Below are 25,544 nucleotides of genomic sequence, written 5' to 3'. Positions count from 1 at the left end.
CTTGGTGGTTTAAATCAATCTACCCTACAAGCCCCTGAAACCAACATGTCATTTTGGTAGTGCAAGGCTCTTTTTTGTCATTCTTTGATCATAATGGCCAAACAAATGTGAGAGTAAGCAAGTTAAAGTGTGTGTATGTGTGTTAATTATTGAACAAAATTACCAGAAGAAGAAAATTCTAACCCAATCCATCTTTCTTTTGCAATTGGCAACAGCTGATTTATAAAAATGCTAATTGCAAGAATGTTAATTGCAAGATCAGCTTTTAAATGCTTTCCCCCCTGAATTAAATTCCCTGACATGTTTCAACACATCTTTTTGGCCTGGATGTTCACTTTGCTCATTTCAAAGAGTGTCAACTTGGGCTGAGATTTAGAGGCCTCCAGGCATTACTTCAATTAGCAAGGTCTGCTTTCCTGCCTGTCCATCATCATTTACCCAGACTGGTGGCTGAGTTTCCTAGAAAAGCCTTTAAAAGATAAAGCATGTGTGTTTGCTGTGAGAGTTTCTGAACTGTGCAAGGGCACTGCAGAGTAATTTGGCACCTCAATGTAGTTGGGAGAGCCTCACAGAGTTTGCCAGTTAGCTATTAACTCAAGTGAGCAAAGTGTGTCTGTTGGATTAAGGTTACAGTGGAGTATGGGAAGCTATATTTCATCGCTCTTATGGCTGCAAGAACAAATGGTGTTTATACAGGGACCTTGGCAGTGAGAAAACAGTCATTAAACAGGAATTAAGGAGCTTGTCATCACCACTACTTTCCACTTATAGAAGGCAAAACCCCTCCAGGCCTTTTTTATTGGACCACTGTGAGCTTTGCAAGTCAGCTGGGCCAGATGGAACTTAATGGCATATTTTTATTTATTTATTTCATCTCCTTCAAGGGTTTGACTTACACTACAAATATGTGCAAGGGTGCTGTGCTGCTTTTTGGAGTAAGGGGATTAATGTCTGTACTGTTGACAATGTTATCACCATGACTTTGTACAGGTGACCCCCAGAAAGAAATTCAAGTGTCCAGAATGCACAGCCATTGATGGGTTATCGCTAGACCAGACACACATGGTCGAGAGGTGAGTTTCCTTCTGTCCCCTTGACATAATTAATTTGTAATATCTTTGAAGTTTAACCCGAATGAAGTGCTTATATTTACAAAATGCTATTACACAAATCTGATCTGCCAGGACAGTTTTAGAATGAGGCAGAATCTGCCCATTATTTCTGTGTTAAAAAATTTCTAATTTGCATCCAAACAAGGTTTTGAAAGCATCGTTTTTGCTCCCAAGTGCAGCAGGTTTTCTATGTTTTCTGTGGCTGTTGCTGATATCCTGATTGAAACAGCTGTTCAGAGGTGTAGCGAGCATTATACTGTTCAGCATAGCTATAACCAAAAAGTCCCTCCAAACTTTGATTGTTGTTAAATCTTGACATGGGCTGCATTCTCAAATGACTAGAGCTATATTCTATATATTTGTAGGCACATCTTCTCTTCCATATTGCTACTGCCAATTCAGGGAACACAGTCTTTTCATTGCCTAGAGCCTCATTCTAAGCATACTTACTGGAAATTAATTCCATTGAATTGAGCAGTCCTCATCCAAGATGCAAGGTTTAGTGGATAACATACTTTTATATTAAAGTGCTATCTAGGTGTGAAATGTAACTGATAGCTATTCAGATACAAAGCATATACTTCTATATGCTTTTAAAAAATCTTCTGTATGTGCTTCATGGGTGAGTCCATCTGGGTGTTTAGAGCAAATTTTCCTTTTTTCTGAAATAGAATTTAGCACTGTTCAGGCTGTTTTCAACAGACTATCAGTGTCAAGCCCTTGTGGTCATAAAAGAGGAATATTATTACCTGAAATGTTTTACATATGGATAGTTACACCTACAACTGCAGGTACTGTCATCTTTCAAAGCTCTTCAGTTCTGGATAGAAGGGGCATCAGCTCAGAAGGGAAGGTCTTATCTGCGAATAACCATTTGAAAGGAATCTGTCCCTATAAAGATATTGTAATATTTTCTTTCCTTTCTTATAATGCATTGGCAGTATCACAGAAGGCATATTGTATTCACTTTGCCCTGCCAGCAAATTTCCATGAGAAGTTAAAGATTGCTGCTGAAATTTAATACAGTTCTAGGCTGTCAGCAAGATTGATGACATGAGATTACTTACACACACACACACACACACACACACAAACCAAGAATGGTGAGGTGATGAGTTATTTAGGGTGGCAAGAGAGTATATGTGGTGTAATAAGGAGATAGCTTTCTCTGAATTGTCAGGAAGTACTACTTAAACATGGCATCTTATGCTCTAGAATAGTTTCCAAAGGGAGGTGGTGGATTCCTTCGGAAATCTACATGTGAAATGATACCTATCCAATTCCTGCAATAAGGGGTCTTGAATGCCGCTGTTGTCATGAGCCCGTCAAAAGAAAAACTGAGCCATCCCAATCTTCAGCCTTTTCCTTTCAGGAAAAACCAAGCCTTCCCCTTCTTCCACCTAACTAAGTTTTATTTTGAAGGGTAGGACCTCTCTTGCTTGGCAGTCATACAGCAAAAACCTTTCTTGCTTGGCATAGAGCAAACTACATTAGGGTTGGAGGATTTTGAGGATGAGGACTATTTGCTAGTTATACTTGTTTCAGTGTGATGTCATTACCTAATGGTTAGGATGTTGTTTTGTTAAGTCCTCATGACTTGTATCTTGGCTTTTGGGGTTCTCATTCTTGAAACTTGTATGTTCCCAGAAACACTGGGAATATAAATCTCTATATTAGAATGACTTCCACAGCTCATCTGCATAAGCACAGTAATAAAAATTATCTTGTAGTTGGGAGGAAAGTGTGTATGAATGCACCCATTCTGTCCTTGCTAATACTAGTAATGTTTCTCACCCTCAGTCCATGTTCTTATGCTTCATCTTTGATCCAGATGTGTAATGCCTCAAGGATTAAGAGCACATTTGGTCCCAATGTCCATTTGAATTAGAGGATGCCACTGAATTGTCATTCATATCAGTATTTTTATCAGGCAGATACCTGCCTCCAAAGAAGTAGGGCAAAATGAAGACATTCATTTCACACGGGACATTAAAGAGCTGCTATCCTAACATTAGGGTTGTGTGCATGGTGCATACTTTGCAGAAATGGAATTGAATATTCTGCACAGAATTTGGTATTCAGGTTGGGTGGAGGGACGTTGCTTTATAAACTGAGTTACTAACCTTCATGCCTGCTGAGAAAATCTTTCAAATTTATATGCACTGATGACTTTTCACCCAGAGGAGCACTGAAAACATTTCCTGTAGTCCTTGAGATGGGACATGTGCTTTGCATAACTCTAGTCTAGACAACCTCAAGGGCTTCAGATACTTGCCACCCTCATCACCCAATGGTAATCGCCATGTCCTTTGTTTCTTTCCTTGCTTAAGATGTCTTCTACTGCAAAATTGTCTGAACTGTTTGGCACCAATTGCTCAAGTGTGCTGGGGCTGACCATCTTCTCACCCATACAGAGGAAGTTAGGATTGCATGGTGCATTATCAGAAGATGTGTACTGAACATTAGTCTGTGCAGCGGAAAATGCCAACTTGCTTCTAGGATAATTTTTTTCTACAGTTTTAGCAGTGTGGTCAATTTTTGAAAAGTCGGGGAGAAGAATTGCAAAACCTCTGTTTTTAAGTTACTTGTGGGTACTAGCACTCTCCATGTTTTGTTTTGTTTATATATCCATCCATCCATCCATCCATCCATTCGATTTATACACTACCCTTCCTAAAGTTGCTCAGGGTGGTTTACATGAAAATAAAACATGCATAATAAAATCAAAAATCATTTAAACCAGATTAAAATTAAAACTAGATATCATTAAAAGTCAGCCTAAGAAGATGGGTCTTTAAGGCTCTTCTGAAGGCCTCCAAGGAAGATAATCCTCCTATCCAAAGGGAGCACTTTCCACTACCTAGGGGCAACAACTGAGAAGGCCCGATCCCAGGTCGCCACCAGATGAACTGGTGGCAGTTCATCTTCCATCACCTGAAGACAGACCCCTCCCAATTATCTTAATGAGCAGTGGGGATTTTGTAGAGAAGGCATTCTCTCAGGTAACACAGACCTAAGCCATTCAGGGCTTGAAAGGTAATAATCGGCATTTTGTATTTTGCCCGGAAACATATCAGCAGCCAATGCAATTGCTTAAGAACAGACATAAGGTGGTCTCTCTGGGTTACCCCAGAGACCAATCTGGCTGCCGCATTTTGAACTAACTGAAGTTTCCAAACTGAAGTTTCCAAACTATGTACAAAGGCAGCCCTACATAGAGCACATTGCAGTGGTCCAACCTGGAGGTTACCAGCTGGTGTACTACTGTTTTCAGATCATTCTCAAGGACTAGGCAAAGTTGTCAAATAAATCGCATCTGTTTTTTCCAGCTAGATTTGTCTAGATATCTTCCTGAATAGTGAATTCTTTCAGTTCTCACTGCATTACCATCCCTGGTCTTGGTTTCTCATCTTGCAATGAAGGGGTTGAGAAGAAAGGCAGCAGGGTTTTCACAATTATATCATTTAAAATAAAAGAATGCTATTACTTGTTACTAACGCCATTGTATGTTGCAAGAGGCAAGGGTGCAGAATAAGAATACAGTTGGCTTTTCAAAAGTGTATATCCTTTATTTCAGTCAGCTTAGACAGTGAAAATAAACCAGTCAGTTTCAGATTTGGGTTTTAAGAAATGTTGTATTTTAAGCTTTCAAGTACAATCAGTGCTGTAGACATCATAAAGGGAATGCTTGTTTATTTTCTGGAGGGGAAAAAACTGTCTCCAATTGATTTTTTTTTTTTTTTTTAAGAAACCCAAGATATATTTCTATGTGCCTTTGGTTTCCTTCATGCTTATTTTTGCAAGACCTGTACTGAGCCAAATTTGACCTGACAGTGGCCCTTTAAGAGAGATGTTGGCAGCTAATCTGCCCTCATTTATAGCATGTACATTGCTTTAAGAATGTCTGGAATTCTGGCAGGGAGGGAATAGGGAAGCTTTGACCTCCCTGTGCACATGTGCAGCTGACAGCATCTCCTTCCTCTTTGCTCTGATTAGATGCTTCAAAGAACTTCACATCTTTTCCAAATCCTGTAAAGTGTGAGTTTCCCTCTCCTGTTTCCTGCATCTGACAAAGTGGGCTCCAGCTCACAAAAACGTATGCCATGTCTCTTTTAGTTGCCACCCAGTGTTATTGTACTTGCACGGTAACACCAAAATAACACAGCTATTCCACTGGAATTCATCTCGTTTCCTATCAACTCATGTGGATAAAGCATGTCCAAGAACTCAAGAGAGGGTCAAGTTATTGTGAGGTTGTGTATCCCTAAACAGACCGTACAAAGAGGCAGTTCCAAAGTAATGCAATTGTCTTTTTCCCCAGGTCCGAATGTATTAACAAGTTTGCCTCTGTCTTTGGGACCATGCCTCTTAAAGTGGTGGAGCACCGGGCAGATCCCGTCTTGTACAAAGATGACTTCCCTGAAAAACTGAAGAGTTTCCCCAACATTGGAAGCTTGTAAAGCATTGCCACAAGGCAAACTAGATATTGGAATCCAATATGCAAACAAAGACTGGTGCTAAGCATGAGGCCTTTGAAGAAATGTGCCGGGGAGTATTATGGGAAGTGGACACAGAGATTAATGCACCCCACTCCAGGTATAATGCAAGCTTTTTTCTCAGGGCTCAAGACTTGATGGAGGGCATAGCAGCTGTTTCTGCATTGCATCAAAACATATGCTCTCATTTCTCTACATGGGTCTATTGAAATGCCAGACAAATATTTTTTTTTTCTTAGAGGCTACATGCAGACAAACAGATGCACACACAACACAGTCTTTGCTCAGACAGAAAAAACATGTTTGTTCTCAAGGGGCTGTTGGTGGGTTAAATCTGTATTGCTAGCTCTCAGCAAGCTCTTGTCTGTGTTTATTGCATGATCCCAGCCCCCACTGAATTTGTGCAAGACTGGCTTACCTACACCCCTTAAGATTCATCCTTAATACTAACTCTTCCACAAATATGCCAGCCTTTTTAGAAAGGAAAAGAAAACAAATAGCCAGATAGAAAAGAAAAATAAATTACCATGTGGTGGGATTAACCTTATGTATTGTAAGAAGAACGCCATCAGTAGTAGGAGAAACAAATAGCAGACAATGATTTCCTTCCTGTAGATGTTAATAAGTATACACATTTTACGTTTTCCATCATATTCCTAGAAAGGACAACATCATGGGTCACCAGCTTAACCCACGCACAATTTTTCAGTGTGTGGTGAATATTTCAGTCTTGGTTTGTTTTGATTTCTCAGTTCTATTTCTTACCATGCTGAAGTTCAGACACACATGGTCAGTACATACCCTGTTTCCCCGAAAGTAAGACCTACCCCGAAAGTAAGACCTAGCAGTAATTTCTGATGTACTGCTAATTGCCCTAGTGCATTTTTGGGGGCTAAAATTAATATAAGACACTGTCTTATTTTCGGGGAAACACGGTAAATGGCACCTAAAGCAGTTGGAGCACTGTTTTGAAGACAGCATATGGCATTCAGTTTCATAAACCATTTTACGTCTCACTTCTCAACAGAGTTGTGCATGTGTTCAGTACATTAATAGAAATCAAACTCCTCCTCTTACCTACCATATTCTGAATAGCTACCAAAGACTTATCTAGTACTCACTGCCACAAGCTTATTGAAATGCATGAAATAAGTGATTGGTGCTTAAGTAAGCATGATCTGTTTAAAATATGCCAGGGGTGGTTGTGAAAGGTAAATTCCCTGGGATTACAGAATTCACTGCCATCATTGCAAAAAATAGTTAACCGTATGTTAAAAATATACAAAATAATGTGAAAATATTGTATATAAAAGGTGTGAGAACACCAGTATAAGCTGGTTTGATATGAACATGCAACCCTTTTGAGTTTGTTTAGCACTGTTCACCAGAAATTGGTTCAAGTAAGATATTACTGCCTTTATTTTATTTTCTTCTCTTAGACCAGTGTCAGCAGTAGCCGTCTAATATCAAAATTAGATATACTTTGACATTTATTATAGGAAGGGAAGTTACATCTGCATAGTTGAAGTTGGTCTGAATAAAGATACCCTCATGCTGATTCGCATCTAGAGTAGAAAGGAGTTTTCCTCTTTGTACCAGCAGTATGATGTTCCAGTTCCACATCTCTCTCTAAGAGGCCTGCATGACTGTCGTTCTAGAACTTGCATGATCTGCCATTTCTGGTAATGCAGTTTGCCAAGATGCAAACTGCATGACAAATCACATAGACTTCAGGCCAGAAACAGGAAATATTTCATCTTTATCTGCAGCATCCTGAGCTAGCTGGACAATGGTTTGACTCATTATAAAGCAGCTTCCTGTGTTCCTGGGTGCGGAAATCTTGCTGCCTGTCATAGTGATACTATTGGAGGTGAAAGAATGGTAGCTGCAAGAGGACTTTCCACTTACACACTCTCCAGGAAAGGTTTATAAAGTAGACTCTCTCACTCAGTAGGGAAGAGTTAAATTTGTAATTCATTTTGCACTTGCTTCAGATTTTATCTTCTGCTGTATTTTTGACTTGGCAGGAGTAAATGGCATTGGATGATGTACTAAGGTTTTCTAATCACATACCATCAATGGTTTTTTTGAGTTACACAGAACTCTTTGCCAGAGGTTGGTTTGAATTAAACATATCACCTAAATAATTTTGCATCTCTTTTGAGTTAAAAATTGGACACACTTCCTGCACACACTACAGCCATATAAAAGCTTTCCTTGGTGTTGACAGGCTACCATCACAAGGCAAGTGAAGGTGAGAATGTAATCATTCTCTGGGCCCCATCTCCCCCCCCCCCAAAGCTTGAATAGCAAGCTGCAGGGTGGTTGGGGCGGCACTCCCAGGAAATGGGAAATTTCCCATCATAATGGGAAATGTTGCTTTATCCTTAAAAACTTAAGCCCAACAATTTACCTAGTTGTATGTAACTTTAACTACATGCGACAATAATTATTGCCATTTTAAAGCTATTAAATTTCTTTCTTATGAATACAATGTGTCCCTTAAAAGAACAACAAAAACCCCTCCCCCAATGACCTCTAGCCACGGTGAAGGATACAGCTTTTTTAAAAATCTAGACTGTCAGCTGCCTCTAAAGTTAGTGTGTACCCTGATAAGCCTCATGCTGCAGTTTCCCTGGTGCCCTCATCTCTTGCTGCTCTGGGCTGTTCAGCTGATCAGCTGATGGTCTGTTCTACCACCTTCTCAAAACTACTGTTCTCTTTGACCGTCTCTCTCCCTTTTTCTTTACAACCTTCCCCTTTCTTTCTTATCCTCTCAGCATCTGTCTCTTACCAATTAAACCCAACTTCCATTGGCCATGGCCAAGGTTCTGTCATGCTTATCTGAAGCAGCTCAGTTTTCTGCTCTGTTCGTTGTGCAATTTAATGCCAGGCTAATAGTATGAAAAGCAGTACTGCAAAAACGGGCTACAAGGTTGTGCTTCATGCAACATTCAGTTCCCCCACAATCCATCACTTTGGATTGTGCCATTTATGCTTACCCCTCTAATATTTCATCTTTCATTTGCTCTAGCACAGTAGCTGGCGCAATACTGTATTTCTTGGAGATGTTCAGTGTGTGCTGAATCAGTGCCCCTCAAACTGTAGAAATCACTTGAATGAGCTGCTCTTTGTTACCCAAAGGATGATTATGCCAGAAAAGTGTTAGCCAGCCTTTTGCCCTTTCTCTGAACTTTACCACATTGGTGTCTACTTTCCTAAAATAACCATGTGTGTGATTGTGCCCATCTGCTAGCTTCTGAACTTGAGAATGAATGGCAGAGTATATCTGTTTAATGCATGTGCAAACAGAATGCTTGACAAATAGAATCTGATTGCTTAGTGTCACTTCACACATGATATTTTTAACACCTACAATGTTTTAAGTGTCCTCCTAAATATGTAAAGTGTGAATGCAGTAAATGTGTGTGTATGTATACTTAGGGAGTTGTGTTTGCTGCAGCTACTTGTTGAGTAGCTCAATAGCAAACTCAGGTTTGTCTTTGTGTAATGTGAAAACTATAAAAAGCAGGCTGAAATCCACCTGTACACTCCTGGGTTCCTGAGGCACCAATAGTTTCTGCTTTGGGGCAAATTGCCACTTCACGGATGAAATGGGCCATGGAGAAAGAATGAACTTGTCCCCACCCCAATCCCAACCAACCTTTTGACCCCACTTCCCTCAGCATGATATTTTTGACAAGATTTTTTTTAAAGGCATGTGCAGTTGGAAGCACATCTCAGTAACACACATTTGCCTGCTGTTTAGTTTAACCTAGAGTGCACAAGCACCCTTTGTGGTCTTTGCTAATATCAAGAAGCCTGAGTGACTATTCCTTCTTTTTACTGAAAGTCTGCAAATAATAAGTGTCACATAAATTGTCCTGAAGCATTTCATAATTGCTTTATACTGCAAACTTCTTTTTTTACTGATTGCTAACATTCTGTAGTGTCAGAATTGTTCGGGGACCACATTTTTCCACTGTATGTATAATTCATTTTCTTAAAAAAAATAAAAATAAAAATAAAAAAAATAAATGGGTAAAAACAGTGTGCCTGAGTCAATATACTCTCTTGATTAGCAACACTACTTTCTTAAACTTACATCATGTAGCAATATTTTTTAAATAGGAAAAACTATTTTTACAAACATTCCCAAGCAGTGGTCTCTCATTTTCTTCATCTGTGTGCAGAATGAATTTTATTCCGCGGGGCAGTATCAAGGCAGTGTGTGCTCACATGCATTCAGAGTGGGGCATTCCTATTTCAACCTGAGCGGGATCTAAAATTAACTGAGCAGACATCAAACTTGTGAGCACACACACTCCTTAGAGGGAACACTGTTCCCAAGTTCAGTTCAGTTCAATCATGGATAAATTATTTTTGTGCCTCTAGCAGATTAAATCTGATTCCTTCCTTCCTTCCTTCCTTCCTTCCTTCCTTCCTTCCTTCCTTCCTTAATCTGTGCTGAGACTTCTAAAAGAGGGGAAAGTGGTGTGTTCAGCAAATATTATCAGTCATTTTATTAAGATACTATATATTTTTATATATTTAAATATATATTATGTTTAACAATATAATATAAACCCCATTATAGTTAAATGGGGTTGGGAGTGGCACTTGGCACAGTGTTCCCAAATAGAAAAACCTTCACGCAAGTAGTCTTCCTTGCTGCCAGAGAAATTTGGCATGGCAGGCAATTCTTCAAGAATGCAGCAGACCCTCAGAAACATGGCGTTCGAGAGGCAGGAAGTTCCAGCCATTAGGAGTGGCACAGAACTCTTTTGCAGTTTGGTTCAAATTCGAACCAAGCTGCCAGTTCACAAACCAGTTTGGTCGAAGCAAGTGGTGGTTCGGTCCATTCAGTTGACCCAGTTTGACCTGGTCAGGTCAGGACCGACCTGAGGGGCTATGCTTGTAAAGGGGACTCCAATGAGTATTCCCCTTTACAGCGCTGGCAGCTCTTCTAAACCCTGGTGCTCCCCACCAGCAGTGCGGCCCACATGGCTGAGGCATGGCAAAGGGGAATCCTGCCTTTAAAAAGCTTCTAAGGGTGGCCAGTGGACAGCAAGAGCATTACCTTACCCGTGCTGGCAGCGGCTTCTTGTGTGATCATGCAAATGGAGGCTAGAACCACACTTCAGCCACGTAGGCCGCGCTGCTGGTGGGGAGCACTGGGGTTTAGAGGAGCCGCAGGTGCTGATAAGGTGCCCTCTCACCACCACCCTTGGAAACCTTTCAAAGGCAGGATTCCCCTTTGCTTGTAAAGGGAAATCCTCACCAGATTCCTCATTTACAAGCATAGCCCTTTGGACTGGGCCCAGATCAGTTCAAACTCAGACTGGCCGACTTTTTATGAGGCCAGTTCAGTTTGAGTTTCAACTGGTAGAACCAGGCTGGTTTGATTCAATCCAGTTCTGTACACCCCTACCAGCCATTCTCAGGAAGAATGGCTGCTTTGTTTTAGTGACAGCTCCCTATCTGTCATCTTAGGAAGAGATCAAAGATGTCTTGGACTATTCACCATCCATGGATCCTTACATGCAGTAGAGAACTGCACAAATGCAAATGTGCACAAGGTTCTCCACATGCTCCCACACAAATGATTTGTTTTATTTATTTTAAAAAAATATTTATACCTCACCCCTCCAGTACACTGCTCAGGACAACTCACAACATTAATAAAACAGATACAAAGTAAAATATGACTAATAAAATTAAACAAGTTAAAAGACGAGGCTAAAACCACATTTTAAATTATTATATTTTTTAAAAATTGTTAAAAAGCTGAAAACACTAAAAACTAAAGAACCTACCAGAAATAAGCAACAGATAAAACATTTAAAAGCCTCTTTTAAAATATGTTTTGTTTTTTAAAACAGTGAGGGAGAGATCATGGTGCAACATGGTGAGAGCATGGTGAATTGTTACCCCCATCCAGTTCCAAAGCCTAGGGGCCACAACTGAAAAGGCCCTGTCTCTAGTCCCCGCCAACCAGATCACTGTTAGTGGTGGGGCCATGAGCAGGGACTGCGATGCCAAGCGGAGGGCCTTGGCAGATGCATATGAGTGAATGTGATCCAACTGTTACCCCAGCCCCAAGCCATGTAGAGCTTTAAAGGTCAATACCAGCACCTTGAATCTACCCTGGAATGAGACTGGTAATGAAATTGCCTTAGGATGGGTGCGATCCTCATGAAGCAACTTGCGCCCACAAGCATCCTTCCAGCCTCATTCTGGACCAGCTGAAACTTCCAACCTGTCTTCAAGGGCAGCCCCACGTAGAGTTCATTGTAGTAGTCAAATCTGGATGTCACCAAAGCATGAGTGACTGAGGCCAGTTCGCAGCTGGTGTACCAACCATAGCTGCGGGAAAGTACCTTTGTACAGTGCCGCCACTTATGCCTCCAAGGACAGCGTCGGGTCCAGAAACACCCCCAAGCTGTGGACTACTTCTTTAAGAGGGAGTATGACTCTGCCCAAGATCAGATTTACCTCACTACTCGGATGATTAGTATTACCAACACAGAGCACTTCCGACTTATCTGGATTAAGTTTCAGGTTGTTATCCCCATCCAGTCCAGAATAGCCTCCAAGCCACAGTTCAGAGCATCCACTGCCTCCCTGGTGTCTGCTGATTTAAAAACAAGGTAGAGCTGGGTGTCATCAGAGGGATAACAAACCCTGCTGAAATAAGAGCATCTCCTTCTCTGTTTGTTTTCAGGAAGAACCTCAAGTGGGCATAACAGAAACATGGTGGAACTGTGAGAACCAGTGGGACACTGTTATCCCTGGATAAAAACTCTATAGAAAGGACAGGGAGGGGTGCCTTGGAGGTAGAGTAGCACTGTATGTTAAAGAAGACATAGAATCTAACAAGCTAGAAAACCTGGGTGGACTGGAGTCCTCCACAGAAACTCTGTGGGTGACAATACAAGGCCTGAAAGGGAACGTGCTACTGGGGACGTGCTATTGCCCTCCGGATCAAAATTCTGACAGTGACTGGGAGTTGCAGCAGGAAATCAGGGAAGCGTCAGGGAGAGGCAGGGCTGTAATAATGGGCGATTTCAATTACCCACACACAGACTAAGTAAATTCACAGTCAGGTAATGACAAAGAGGCCACATTTCTAGACACACTGAATGACTGTGCCCTAGACCAGTTGGTCTTGGAACCAACCAGAGAGAAGGCGACCCTGGACTTAATTCTGAGTGGCACCCAAGACCTGGTGCGCAATGTCAGTGTCATCAACCTTTTAGAGAACAGTGACCACAGTGCCATCAAATTCAACATATATGCGGGGAGAGAATCACCAAGGAAGTCTAACACAGGCATTTTGAATTTCAGAAGAGGAAACGTCTCCAAAATGAGGAGTATGGTGAAAAGAAAGCTGAAAGGAAAAATCAGGAGAGTCAGTTCTCTCCAGAGTGCATGGATTTTACTCAAAGCCACAATACTAGAAGCCCAGTTAGATTGTATACCCAAAAGGAGGAAAGGTACCACTAAGTCCAGGAGGATGCCAGCATGGCTAATGGGTACCGTCAAGGAAGCCATAAAAGGGAAGAAGACTTCCTTCCGAAATTGGTAGGCCTGTCCAAATGAAGAGAACAGAAAGGAACACAAACTGTGGGGAAAGAAATGCAAGGTGACAATAAGGGAGGCAAAATAAGTTCTTTGCGTCCATCTTCACGGCAGAGGATACTGAGCATATACCTGTTCCTGAACCAGGTTTTTTAGGGATGGAGGCTAAAGAACTGAGTCAGATAGAAGTGACATGAGATGATGTTCTAAACTGTCTGGAAAAACTGAAAACTAACAAATCACCAGGGCCGGATGGCATCCATCCAAGAGTCCTCAAAGAACTCAGATGTGAAATTGCTGACCTCCTTGCTAAAATATATAACTTATCCCAGAAATCGGGCTCTGCACCAGAGGACTGGAGAGTAGCAAATGTAACACCGATTTTCAAAAAGCGATCCGGGAAATTACAGGCCGGTTAGCTTAACGTCCTTTCCAGGCACATAGAAGAACATGCCCTGCTGGGAGTGAACCAGCATAGCTTCCGCAAAAGTAAATCTTGCCTACCAACCTTTTGGAGTTCTTTGAGAGTGTCAACAAGTGTGTGGGATCAAGGTGATCCAGTTGACATAGTATACCTGGACTTCCAAAAAGCTTTTGACAAAGTTCCTTATCAAAGACTCCTGTGGAAACTTAGCGGTCGTGGGATAAGTGGACAAGTACATGTGTGGATTGCTAACTGGTTGAAGGACAGGAAACAGAGTGTAGGTATAAATTGAGAGTTTTCACTATGGAGGGAAGTAAGAAGTGGGGTCCCCCAGGGACCTGTACTGGGACCGGTGCTTTTTAATTTATTCATAAATGATCTAGAAGCAGGGGTAAGCAGCGATGTGGCCAAATTTGCAGATGATACCAAACTCTTTCAGGTAGTGAAATCCAAAACGGATTGTGAGGAGCTCCAAAAAGATCTCTCCGGACTGGGGGAGTGGGCGACAAAATGGCAAATGCGGTTCAATGTTGGCAAGTGTAAAGTGATGCACATTGGGACAAAAAACCCCAACTTCAAGTATACACTGATGGGATCTGAGCTGTCGGTGACTGACCAGGAGAAGGATCTTGGGGTTGTGGTGTACAGCTCGTTGAAAGTGTCGATTCAATGTGCAGTAGCTGTGGAAAAGGCCAATTCCATGCTAGGGATCATTAGGAAGGGGACTGAAAATAAAATGGCTAATATTATAATGCCCTTATACAAAACTATGGTGCGACCACACTTGGAGTACTGCGTACAATTCTGGTCACCACATCTAAAAAAAGGCATTGTAGAACTGGAAAAGGTGCAGAAGAGGGCAACCAAGATGATCAAGGGCTTAGAGCACCTTTCTTATGAGGCAAGACTACAACACCTGGGGCTTTTTAGTTTAGAAAAAAAGATGACTGTGGGGAGACATGATAGAGATCTATAAAATCATGCATGGTGTGGAGAAAGTGGATAGAGAGAAATTCTTTTCCCTCCAGATAACACTAGAACCAGGGGTCATCCCATGAAATTGATTGCCTGGAAATCTAGGACCAACAAACGGAAGTACTTTTTCACACAACACATAATCAACTTTTGGGATTCTCTGCCACAAGATGTGGTGACAGCCAACAACCTGGATGGCTTTAAGAGGGGTTTGGATAACTTCATGGAGGAGAGGTCTATCAACGGCTACTAGTCGGAGTGCTGTGGGCCACCTCCAGCCTCAAAGGTAGCCTCAAAGGCACCTCCAGCCTCCAAGTACCAGTTGCAGGGGAGTAACAGCAGGAGAGAGGGCATGCCCTCAACTCCTGCCTGTCGGCTTAAAGCAGCATCTGGTGGGCCACTGTGCGAAACAGGATGCTGGACTAGATGGGCCTTGGGCCTGATCCAGCAGGGCTGTTCTTATGTAAGACTCTCTTGTTCTCTCAAGCTTTTAATTAGAATTGGTTTTAATCATTTGTTTTATTGTGATATCTATTTTAATGTATGATTTTTAATATTAAAATTTGTACACCGCCTAGAGATGCACATATCAGACGGTATAAAAATATGATAGATAAATAAATATTGTTGGCACCACAGCCCACACCCACGGATGACCTTTCCAGTGGTTTCATGTAGATGTTGAACAGCAGAATAGATCCCTGTGGCACCCCATAGGCCAAAGGCAAAGGATTGAAGCAGGCGTCCCCCAGCACCACTTTCTGAGTACGATCCTCCAGGTAGGAGCGAAATAAATACATAACCATGCCCCCAAGTTGCAACCTGGAGAGAGAATCCAGAAGGATCCCATGGTCAATGGTATCGAAAGCCACTGATCGGTTCAGGATAATCAACAGTCACACTCCCTCTGTCTATCTCCTGGCGTAGGTGATCCACCAGGGCAACGGAAGCAGTTTCCATCCGGTATACAGGTCGGAAGCCAGACTGGAAAGGATCTAAGTAATCAGATTCATCCCGGACTGTCTGGAGCTGAGATGCCACAGATGGCTGGTACTAAGTTTGAATTAGGGGAGCATAAGGTAGACTGAGTTGAGGAGGGGTGTTCAGTTTCAAGTTTGAGAAATGCTCAGAGAGTCATAAAAATTACATTTGTAATCCTCGTGCTTGTGGAGGATTGTGTTAAAGGTTCTGACTCCAGTAGACAAAAGTTCCTATTTACCATTTTGTTAAAATTTGGATGGTACTTGGATTTTTTAAAATATAAAATATTGAATTTGGTCATTCAAACATCTTACCCTCATGCTAGAAATGTATCATTGAAAGGAAAAAGAACTGTAGCAAGGACTTTGGAGGGATTTTTTTTTCCCTCCTTTGCATAGCAGGCAAGCAATAGCATCTGCTATTTATTGGTGGTCTTGTTCAGCTGCGTATAAAGTAAAGTTCTGCCGTTGAGTTGGTGTCAACTCCTGGCAACCACAGAGCCATGTGGTTGTCCTTGGTAGAATACCGGAGGGGTTTACCATTGCCATCTCCTATGCAATACGAGATGATGCCTTTCAGCTTCTTCCTATATCACTGCTGCTCAATAAAGGTGTTTCCCATCGTCTGGGAAACATACCAGTGGGGATTCGAACCAGCAACCTCTTGCTCCCTAAGCAAGTTTCTTCCCCACTGCACCATTATTATTATTATTTTTTAATTTATTGAATTTATATACCGCCTAGTATAAAAAATCTCTAGGCGGTGTACAGAATTAAAACATAAAATATAACCCATTTAAAATTCATAAAAAGATAAAAATCAGATAAAAACACATTAAAATTTTAAAATTGTATAAAGGTGGCTTATGCTGAACTACAATTCCAAAATGCCTTGGTAGGAGAAGCAAAAGCAAATAGTAGTGGGCTGATGTCTGTAAAATGTTACACAAAGTATGCTATATACGAATAATGGCCAACATGTGCAAGGCAATGCTGCAGTTTCTGACCTAACAGCTGCTGCACACATATAAGCCAGCCTTGTGGTTATTGTGTCAGGTATATTCAATTGCGCTGATATTCAATTGCGCAGCAGCCCCAGTGGCTTGGAAATTCTGGTGCTAACATGTTGGCCAATAGGTATAATACTAAGCACTTTACCTGAGTTCACAGCACTTCATTCATTCATTCATTCATTTATAAATCGCTCAATTCAAAGGCTCTGATCATCACTTTACATAAGTGATGAGGACTGAGTGGTAATCACTTGCCAAAAGCAACCCTTCAAATTCATGGGATGGGATGTGCTTTGAACCTGGGATCTGCAGCTCTTAGCTCATCTTAACCACTGTGTTATACCAACAGCAAAGACACGTCACTAGATTTCTGAAGAAGGAAACACAGTCAGTAGTAGTATTTATGCTAGCTTTACTTCTTCCCCATAAACATTGCACACTGCAAGATGCTATAAGGGCATGAAACTCAAACAGGTAAATTGAGTACTTGATTTTAAGCTTGTTTAGTTTCTTTTGAACCCAGCAGTATTTGAAATTTAGAACTGTGGAAGTTGCTGGGACATAAGCAGCTTAAATCCATCAGTTTACCTAAGCTTGGCTGAGGGATCCAAGTTTGTCAGTGACTGAAAACAGCAAAGCCAATTGATCATTTCTCCCAGCCCTGGTTCCTCACATGACTCATCTTGAGGCAGATCTTGAGGACAGAGGAGACAACCAGCTTGTATTTCTCTCCTAAAGAAGACATCAGGCAATGGAACACAACAAGGAAATAAATCAGTAATTCAACAAGAAAACAAAGGGGAAAGGAGAAGCTAAATTTGTTGGGGCTAGTCATTTTCCAGGGTTTGATTTCTGGCTGGCTGGAAGTGGGCGTTTTTTAGAAAGCAAGAACAGTTAGCCTGAGTGGGCGATAAATTCCAGGTGAGTGACTCAGCTTGTGGGATGGGTCACATTCTTGAGGAGAGTCATGCCTGTAGATCTTGAAGACAAGGTTCAGACCAAAGGAGCTTTGCTCCCAGGAACTTTGCGAACAGGAGTTTGCAAATATATATTGAAGGAGTTTTGCAGGGATTGATTGATTGATTGATTGATTGATTGATTGATTGATTGATATGCCACCTTTCCAGAAATGGTTCAGGGTGGTTTACGCAGAGAAATAACAAATAAATAAGATGGATGCTTGTCTCCCTTGGATTGTGTCCAAGGGCTCACAATCTAAAAAGAAACAAGATAGACACCAGCAACAGTCACTGGAGGTACTGTGCTGGGGGTGGATAGGGCCAGTTACTCTCTCCCTGCTAAGTAAAGAGAATCACCACGGTAAAAGATACCTCTTTGCCCAGTTAGCAGGAGAGATTGTGGGGAGGTATACAAGTGGTCCCCCTTCATCACAGAGGAAACACGTAGCACAAGGATAAGGTGAGTACTAACCAACATTTGTAATTTTCTTGGAAGACAAAGCTTAAAACCTTCATTCAGCTGACAACTGCACCCAATACATAGCTTCAAATGAACAAACTCTATGTATTCTAAATAGCCAGTCAAACTGTTATACAGGTAGAATGCCAGCAGGGGCGGAGTGTATTGCACAGAGTGTTGCATGTATGACTACCTGCCTGAAACGCAGATTTCCTGGGTGTGTGCTCAGTACAAAGAGCTCCTGGCTCTCAGGGAACATGCTCATTCCCTCAAAGCCAAGGTCACTGACCTGGAGAAGCTAAGAGCGGAGTGTGGATGAGACCTTCAGGGATGTGATAGAGCCATCCCACTCCCAGGCTGGTGGAGCTTCTGTCAGGGAGAATGAGGGTCTCAGTGAAGGAGGACATCAATCTGAGGAAGAGGGAAACACTCCCTTAGCAGGGACTCCTTCCTTGGGTGATGTGCCCTGATGCGCCCATATCCTCTCGCATCGAGGGCACTCCTCCAGGGGGTGGGTTACTCCTCTTAGTAGTGGGTAGATTTATTAAGCACTGGGATACATTGGGGGGCAAGCGACACCTGTACAAAAGATGGAACCAGACTACTGGCACTTAAAATAAAAAAAGTCGCAGAGCAGCTTTTAAAATGATGCCTGGGTGGGGGAGGGGATTGTTGACAGGAACTGAGTCGTATCTGGTTCAGCTAGCAAAATCCTTAAGGTGTGAGGGTGTGCACGTTTCAGATAAACCAGAAGGGGATAGAGTAGAGCCAGGAATTGAGCAGAAGGAAACATATGTCAGATGGCCAAAAAGGTGAAATGATGATAAGGGAGATAGCATGCGCCTACACCAGGTGAGGGACTTGGCATATAGGTGTCTATATACCAATGCCAGAAGCCTCCAAGCGAAGATGGGTGAGCTAGAGTGCCTGGTTACTAATGAAAACATAGATATGGTGCATGGAACGGAAACTTGGGTGGAACTGTGAGAACCAGTGGGACGATATAAACTCTACAGAAGGGACAGGGAGGGGAGGATTGGGGGAAGAGTAGCACTGTATGTTAAAGAAGGGATAGTTTCCAACAAGCCAGAAAACCGAAGAGGACCAGCGTCATACAAAAATATTGGTGGCAAATCGAGAACTGAAAGGAAATGTGTTACTAGGGTCATGCTATCACCCTCCAGATCAAAACACTGAGAGTGACCTGGAGTTGGAGAAACAAACAAACAAACAAACAAACAAATAAGAGAGGCGTCAAAGAGAGAGACAGCAGTAATAATGGGTGGCTTCAACTACCCACACGTAGACCTGGTAAATTCACATTCACGTAATGAAAGAGAGGCCAAATGACCATACCTTAGAACAGTTAGTCACAGAACGAACCAGGCAGATGGTGAACATGGATTTAATCCTGAGTGGTGCCCAGGACCTGGTGCAAGATGTAAAAGTTGTGGAGCCATTGAGAAGCAGCGACCACTGTGTGATCCAATTCAACATATATGCAAGTGGAGATTTGTCAAGGAAGTCCAACACTGATGCACTGGACTTCAGAAGAGGAACCTTCTCAAAAATGAGGGGACTGGTATAAAGGAAGTTGAAAGGGAATATCATGAGGGTCAAATGACTCCAGAAAGCATGGAACCTATTTAAAACCACAATATTAGAAGCTTAGTTAGAATGTATACCAAGAAGCAGGAAAGGTATCACCAAGTTCAGGAGGACGCCAGCATGGCTAACAAGTAAGTGAAGCTATAAAAGGGAAGAAGACTTCAGAAAATGGAAGTCCTGCCCAAATGGAGAGAACAGGAAGGAACATAAACTCTGACAAAAGAAATGCAAGGAGACAATAAAGAATGCAAAAAAGAGAGTTTGAGGAGTATATAGCTAGGAGTGTTGAGGGAGATAAGAAAAACTTCTTTAAATATATCAGAAGCAGAAAAACTGCCAGGGAGGCGGTTGGTCCCTTAGATGAAGATGGCATGAAAGGGATTATTAAGGAGGATAAGGAGATTGCAGAGAAGCTGAATGAGTTATTTGCATCTGTCTTCACGGCAGAGGATGTAGACCATATACCCTCTCTGGAACTGAGCTTCTTCGACATGGTTTCTCTCTTTTACACCAATGGGCTATGCGCCTGCGCAGAGACCTTGTCAGAACCTAACAAGCTCAATTCTCCTGCTTTTGGCGGGAACCCCTCCCCCAGCTGCTATATCCGGCTGTGCCACTCCTCATCCCCTCAGTCTTTCGTCATCCGCCCTTCAATCAACATCGTGGAATCTGCAGCTCGGCAATGAGTAGGATCAGTATCTATCCCCTTGCTTTTTCCTGCTTTCTTCTCTGTTTCTTCTTTATTTTCATGTAGTAGCTTTTTTTCCCTTGGCATTTTGTTTTTTACGGGTTTTTTTCTTCCTTTGGAGCTCTGATCCTGGCTGGGACGGAGCATGGTGGCCGACCTATGGCATTTATGCCGGGCACAATGAACTTCAAGAAATGCATTCATTGCGGATCTAAGATTCCTTCCCCCGATACTCATACCGAGTGTCTTCTTTGTCCGAGGAAATCCCACATTGTTGAGACCTGTCTTCACTGCCAGAGGTTTACAACTGCCAGAGGTTTACAAAGCAGGCTCGCAAGAATAGGGCTTCTCGCCTGCGCGCAGCCCTGTGGGACTTGGCTCTCCAGTCTTCGGAAGCCTTATCTTTGAAGCGGTCAGTTAAAATGGCTTCGTTGGTACAGTCTGACCATCCTGAATCCACTTCTGTAGAAGTCAAAATTCCGACCTCAATACCGGTTTCAGCGCCTCCCCCCCCCCCCATCGTTATTTCTGTGACGGTTTCGAACACTTTGGTGTGTTTGGAAGACTTGCCCCGATACCCTCTGCCAACGGTGCTGGATCCTTCGACTACCTCGGGGTCGAAGCCAAAGAAGAAGATGCCGAAGTTGCCTCATGACTTGCTGGCAGGTCAACACCTCCCTCCTATCCCAAAGAAACAGAAAAATGTGTCATTTTCGATGCCAGAGGGCCCGTTGGCCAAGAAACTTAAGTTGGATTCACCGCTGACCGGAGATTCGTTGCATGTGACACCTGAGCGTGCTTGCCCGCATAGAGAACAGTTGGTAGCAACGGATAAGCCTGGCTATGCTTCGTCAGGGGAGGAGGCCTATTCTCCAGAAAAGCCCATAGAAGATGTGTCGTGGCTGCCTCGGTGTCAGTCACCCTCTCGACCACATCAGGAGCGTCTCTCTCCTAGAGATCGAAATTCCCATTGGACTAGGAAGACCGCTCCTCTCTTTACAGACAGGATCAGGACTGGGACTGTCGTGAGCCCATGTACATGGATTGGTACCATGTATAGGAGCATCGCTCTCCTTTGGATAAGGTGGCACCCTTGTATAGTGCTTGGTGACGGGACTTGTGTTCTTATGACTGATACCGTGGGGACTATCATTCAGACTACTCGAACTATGTTCGACCTCAATATGGCCCTCGATACCCAGATGATCCCGCATATGGGAGATCAGGAACTGTTTGGGACTGACGTGAGCCACCTTCCCACTCCATGCTCTCGCTCCCCACACCTTTCTCCTCAGGATTGTCCTGAGCAGCACGTCTCACCCTCTGCGGCTCCTATTGTGCAGCAAGCCTCACTCTCTACCCAGGTCCTGCCAGTGGAGCTTCCTGCCTTGATACCAACTTGTAAGGGCAGCAAAAAGGACTCCCCTCCAGTTTAGGCGGCCTTGGCCCAGCACTTATCAGCGCCTCCTGAGTCAGACTATAAGAGTGATCTTAGCTCTCTGGAATAGGAGGATGTTTCCCGGGGCTCATCTTCCCAGGATATATAGTCAGACTCTACGCCTGTTTCTCCATCGGAAGATCTTAAACAGTACTCCGCATCTGTGGCATGGACGGCTTCAGCCTTGGGCATGAGCCTCGGTACGCAACAGAAAGGGGAATTGGACCCTTTGTTTAGCCTTATCAATGCGGAGGCTAAGGTGCCAACCGCTTTACCTCTTTAACCCAGCATTGTTGGGGGTCGTGCAGGGTCACTGGAAGAAGCCAGCGACTCTTTCTCAGCCTAATAGATGCTTGGAGAACTTTTATAGGGTGCAATTACAGGATGATACAGCATTCCTAAAGAATCATCCTATCCCTAATTCTATAGTAGTAGAAGCGTCTTTGCAGAAGACTAGGGGTCACAGCCAGTCGACAGCGGGTGATGAGGGCAGAAAATTGGACTCCTTTGGGAGAAGGTTTTATTTGACCTCAGCTCTCCACTTAAGAGTGACCAACTATCAGGCCTACAATGCCCAATATGATCACTTTCTGTGAGAGAAAGTGGCTTCATTCCTGGATCTACTGCCACAAGATAAGCGAGATCCTGCCAAGGCGTTCCTACGAGAAGCAATACAAGTTGCTAAACAAGAACTCTACTCAGCTAGACACTCAATGGTGTGTGCAGCCAAAGTGATGGCCACATTGGTGGCTCTCAGGTGGCATGCCTGGCTGCGTTCCTCTGGCCTGACCTATGAGCCTCATGCTAGTGTCGAGTACCTGCCCTTTAAAGGCTCTAGCCTCTTTGCCGAATAGACTGATGACATGCTTCAAAAAGTCCAGAAGCTGCAGAGCATGGTGAGGTCCATGTCCTATTCTTCTCCGGCACCCAAACCGCAGAAGCCTTCTAGGTGGTCCCCTTATCAACAGAAGGCCCCATCTCAACAACAAGCACCTTCTGAACATTCCTTTCAGGGCAAAAGTACCAGTCCCAATACATGTCCGGCCCACAACCTATTAAGCCGGCCTTCAAAAGCAACGCCCAAACATCTTTCCAAAAAAACAATGATTCATGGAATTTTCGGACTTGCCTGACCCCATTTTTTACTGAATGGGACAAGGTGACCACGGACCAGTGGGTCCTCACAGTTGTATGTTTGGGTTATGCTCTCGAGTTCTGCAGGACACTACCCGTGTCCGGGGTCGTGTCTACTCTGTATACTCTGGAACTGGACGAAGAAGTCACTGCTCTCCTGTCAAAGGATGCAATAGAACAGGTCGCCAATCCAGAGAGCCCCGGTTTCTATTCCTGGTACTTTATCGTCCCCAAACCAGATGGAGGTCGGCATCCTATATTGGACCTCAGGGCCCTGAACAGGCACCTGGTGTACAAGCGCTTCCAGATGCTGTCAGTGCCTACCATACTGGCCATCCTGGAGAAAGGCATGTGGATGGTCTCACTAGACTTCAAGGATGCGTATTATCACATCTCAATACATCGTAAACATTGATGATTCCTCTGTTTTCAGATAGAGGGGATCATATATCAATTCAAGGCCCTGCCGTTTGGTCTCACAACAGCGCCCAAGGTTTTTACAAAATGCCTGGCCCCTGTGGTGGCTTTCCTGCAGGAGCAAGACATGCAGATCCTGCCATACTTGGACGATTGGCTCATCCTGGCGAGAACCAAATGGGTGGTCTTGGACACCCTTGAGATGGTAGTGGATACTCTGCAGGTTCTGAGTTTCCAGATCAATTTTGAGAAATCTCAGCAGGAACCAACCCACAGGATTCAATTCATAGGGCTGATTTTCAGTGAGACCTTGGAGAAGGTCTTCCTCCTGAACACCCGCATACATATGCTCAGGAGGCTGGCCTCTGCCTTTCTAGCCGGAGTTCCCCAGACTATGCACTCAGTGCAGCACTTGTTGGGACATATGGCAGCCACCACTTATGTGCTTCCTCAGGCATGCCTTCGGATGCGAATCATCCAGTGCTGGTTCTTGGACCCCCTTTGGGATCTGGCTCGTTTGGAACGGATGCCCCCTTGATGGGTGCGGGCAACTGTGGCCTGGTGGACCGAGATCCACTATCTGGCCATCGGCACCCCTTTCAGAACTCCCCGGTCTTGATGGGTGATTACGACCGATGCATCAGAGCTCGGTTGGGGAGCGCACCTGGACGGCTTTCACCTGAGTGGACATTAGTCCCCCAGGGAAAGGACTCGACACATCAACTACTTATAGTTGCTGGCCATATTCAATGCACTCAAGGGGTTCTTGCTAGTAATGGTGGGTTACTCGATGACAGTCCAAATGGACAATATGAAGGCAAAAGCTTACATCAATTGACAGGGCAGCACGTCTTCAAGGAGCCTTCTGTTCCTGTCAGTGGATCTTTGGCACTGGTGTGTGGCGCATGCGGTGTCCTATTCTTCTGCGGTTTGGGTGCCGGAGAAGAATAGGACATTCAGGGTGCCCTGAATGTCCATGCAGACATATTGAGCCAGACTGTGTCAGTCTCCTATGAATGGACCTTGGACCAGGGTGTTCTCAGGAACATATTCGCAAAGTGGGGTGTTCCAGTTCTGGACGTATTTGCTTCCTGGGACAATGCTCGGTGAGCCCTCTATTGCTCCAGAGGAGCGGAGGGCGAGGGCTCTTTGGGTGATGCCTTCGTCCTGTCTTGGAAAGGCCCTCTACTGTACCTGTTTTCTCCATTTCCCCTCATTCTGAGGGTGCTGAGCAAACTGAGATTGGAGCGGGCCAGGGCCATCCTGATAGTCCCTTAGTGGCCCAGGAGGCCTTGGTTTCCGGCCCTGAGGCAGCTGGCGGTGTCTTGGATGCGCCTCACCACTTGACTGAACCTGCTGTAGCAGGAGAGGGGTTGGGTGCTCCACCCAAACGTGCAGACCCTTCATCTGTCCGCCTGGAAGGTCCTGCCAACTTCCCATTGAGACTAATAGACATTTTGGTTGCAGCCAGGAAGCAGTCCACTAGAAAATCCTACACCATAAGTGGACTTATTTCGGTTCCTTTGCTAGCCTGCATGGGTTTGATGTGTATAACCCTTCTGTACAAGATGTCTGTAATTATCTTCTCTCACTTAAGGAGTCTGGTTTGAAGCTCTCATACCTTAAGGTACATTTGGCTGCCATTGCGGCACATTCCCCAGCAACCCGGGCTTCATGGTTTAAAGACCCAGTGGTTAAGAGTTTCCTGAAGGGTCTGTCAAATGTTTTTCCTGATGATCTTGTTATGTCACCAACCTGGGATCTGTCTGTGGTTCTGGCCAGATTGATGCCGCCTCCCTTTGAGCCTTTGACTTCAATTGATCCCTGTCTCCTTACCTGGAAGGTGGCCTTTCTGGTGGCCATCACCTCCGCAAGTAGGGTGAATGAATTACGGGCACTAAGGGTTGATCCACCTTACCTTCAATTTCACAAGGACAAGGTGGTGCTTAGGCTGGATGTACAATTCCTCCCTAAGGTTCCATCGTTCCTTTCCACTTACTCTGCCCGTATTCTTCCATGACCCTTCCTCTGATGCAGAGTGTAGGTTACATCGCTTGGACGTTAGAAGGGCATTATCCTTCTGTGTCCAGAGGTCTGCTCACTGGAGGAAAACTCCTTCCCTGTTTGTTCTCTGTGATGGGCATCGTAAAGGCCTCCAAGTTTCTGCTCAATCTATGTCCAGGTGGATAATTTTGACGGTTGAGCTTTGTTATAAATTGGCTCATAAGCAGTTACCTGCTTCTGTTAAGGCCTACTCGA

General features: G+C 43.8%; 1 protein-coding gene across 5 annotated transcripts in view; it reads left to right on the top strand.

The window, feature by feature from the left end:
- EXT2 (exostosin glycosyltransferase 2) overlaps positions 1-25,544 on the top strand; it is a 160,433-nt gene that overhangs the window by 123,888 nt on the left and 11,001 nt on the right. For 2 of the 5 annotated variants that reach the window (XR_008311287.1, XR_008311286.1), the window contains exons 13-14: positions 991-1,073; positions 5,434-5,708. Coding sequence is in view for 2 of the 5 variants with exons in the window: in XM_053271260.1 (XP_053127235.1) it covers positions 991-1,073; positions 5,434-5,572 (222 nt within the window). In the remaining 3 variants the exon portion in view is untranslated. Of the gene's footprint in view, positions 1-990; positions 1,074-5,433; positions 9,660-15,515; positions 15,849-25,544 lie in introns of those variants that run through there. The other 3 variants (XM_053271260.1, XM_053271243.1, XR_008311288.1) reach the window with 2 other exon arrangements.

The sequence above is a fragment of the Hemicordylus capensis genome, chromosome 1 (genome assembly GCF_027244095.1).
Source record: "Hemicordylus capensis ecotype Gifberg chromosome 1, rHemCap1.1.pri, whole genome shotgun sequence".
Classification (NCBI taxonomy): domain Eukaryota; kingdom Metazoa; phylum Chordata; class Lepidosauria; order Squamata; family Cordylidae; genus Hemicordylus; species Hemicordylus capensis.
Note: the sequence above shows the minus strand (reverse complement) of the source record. Positions and strands in the feature narration are given on the sequence as shown.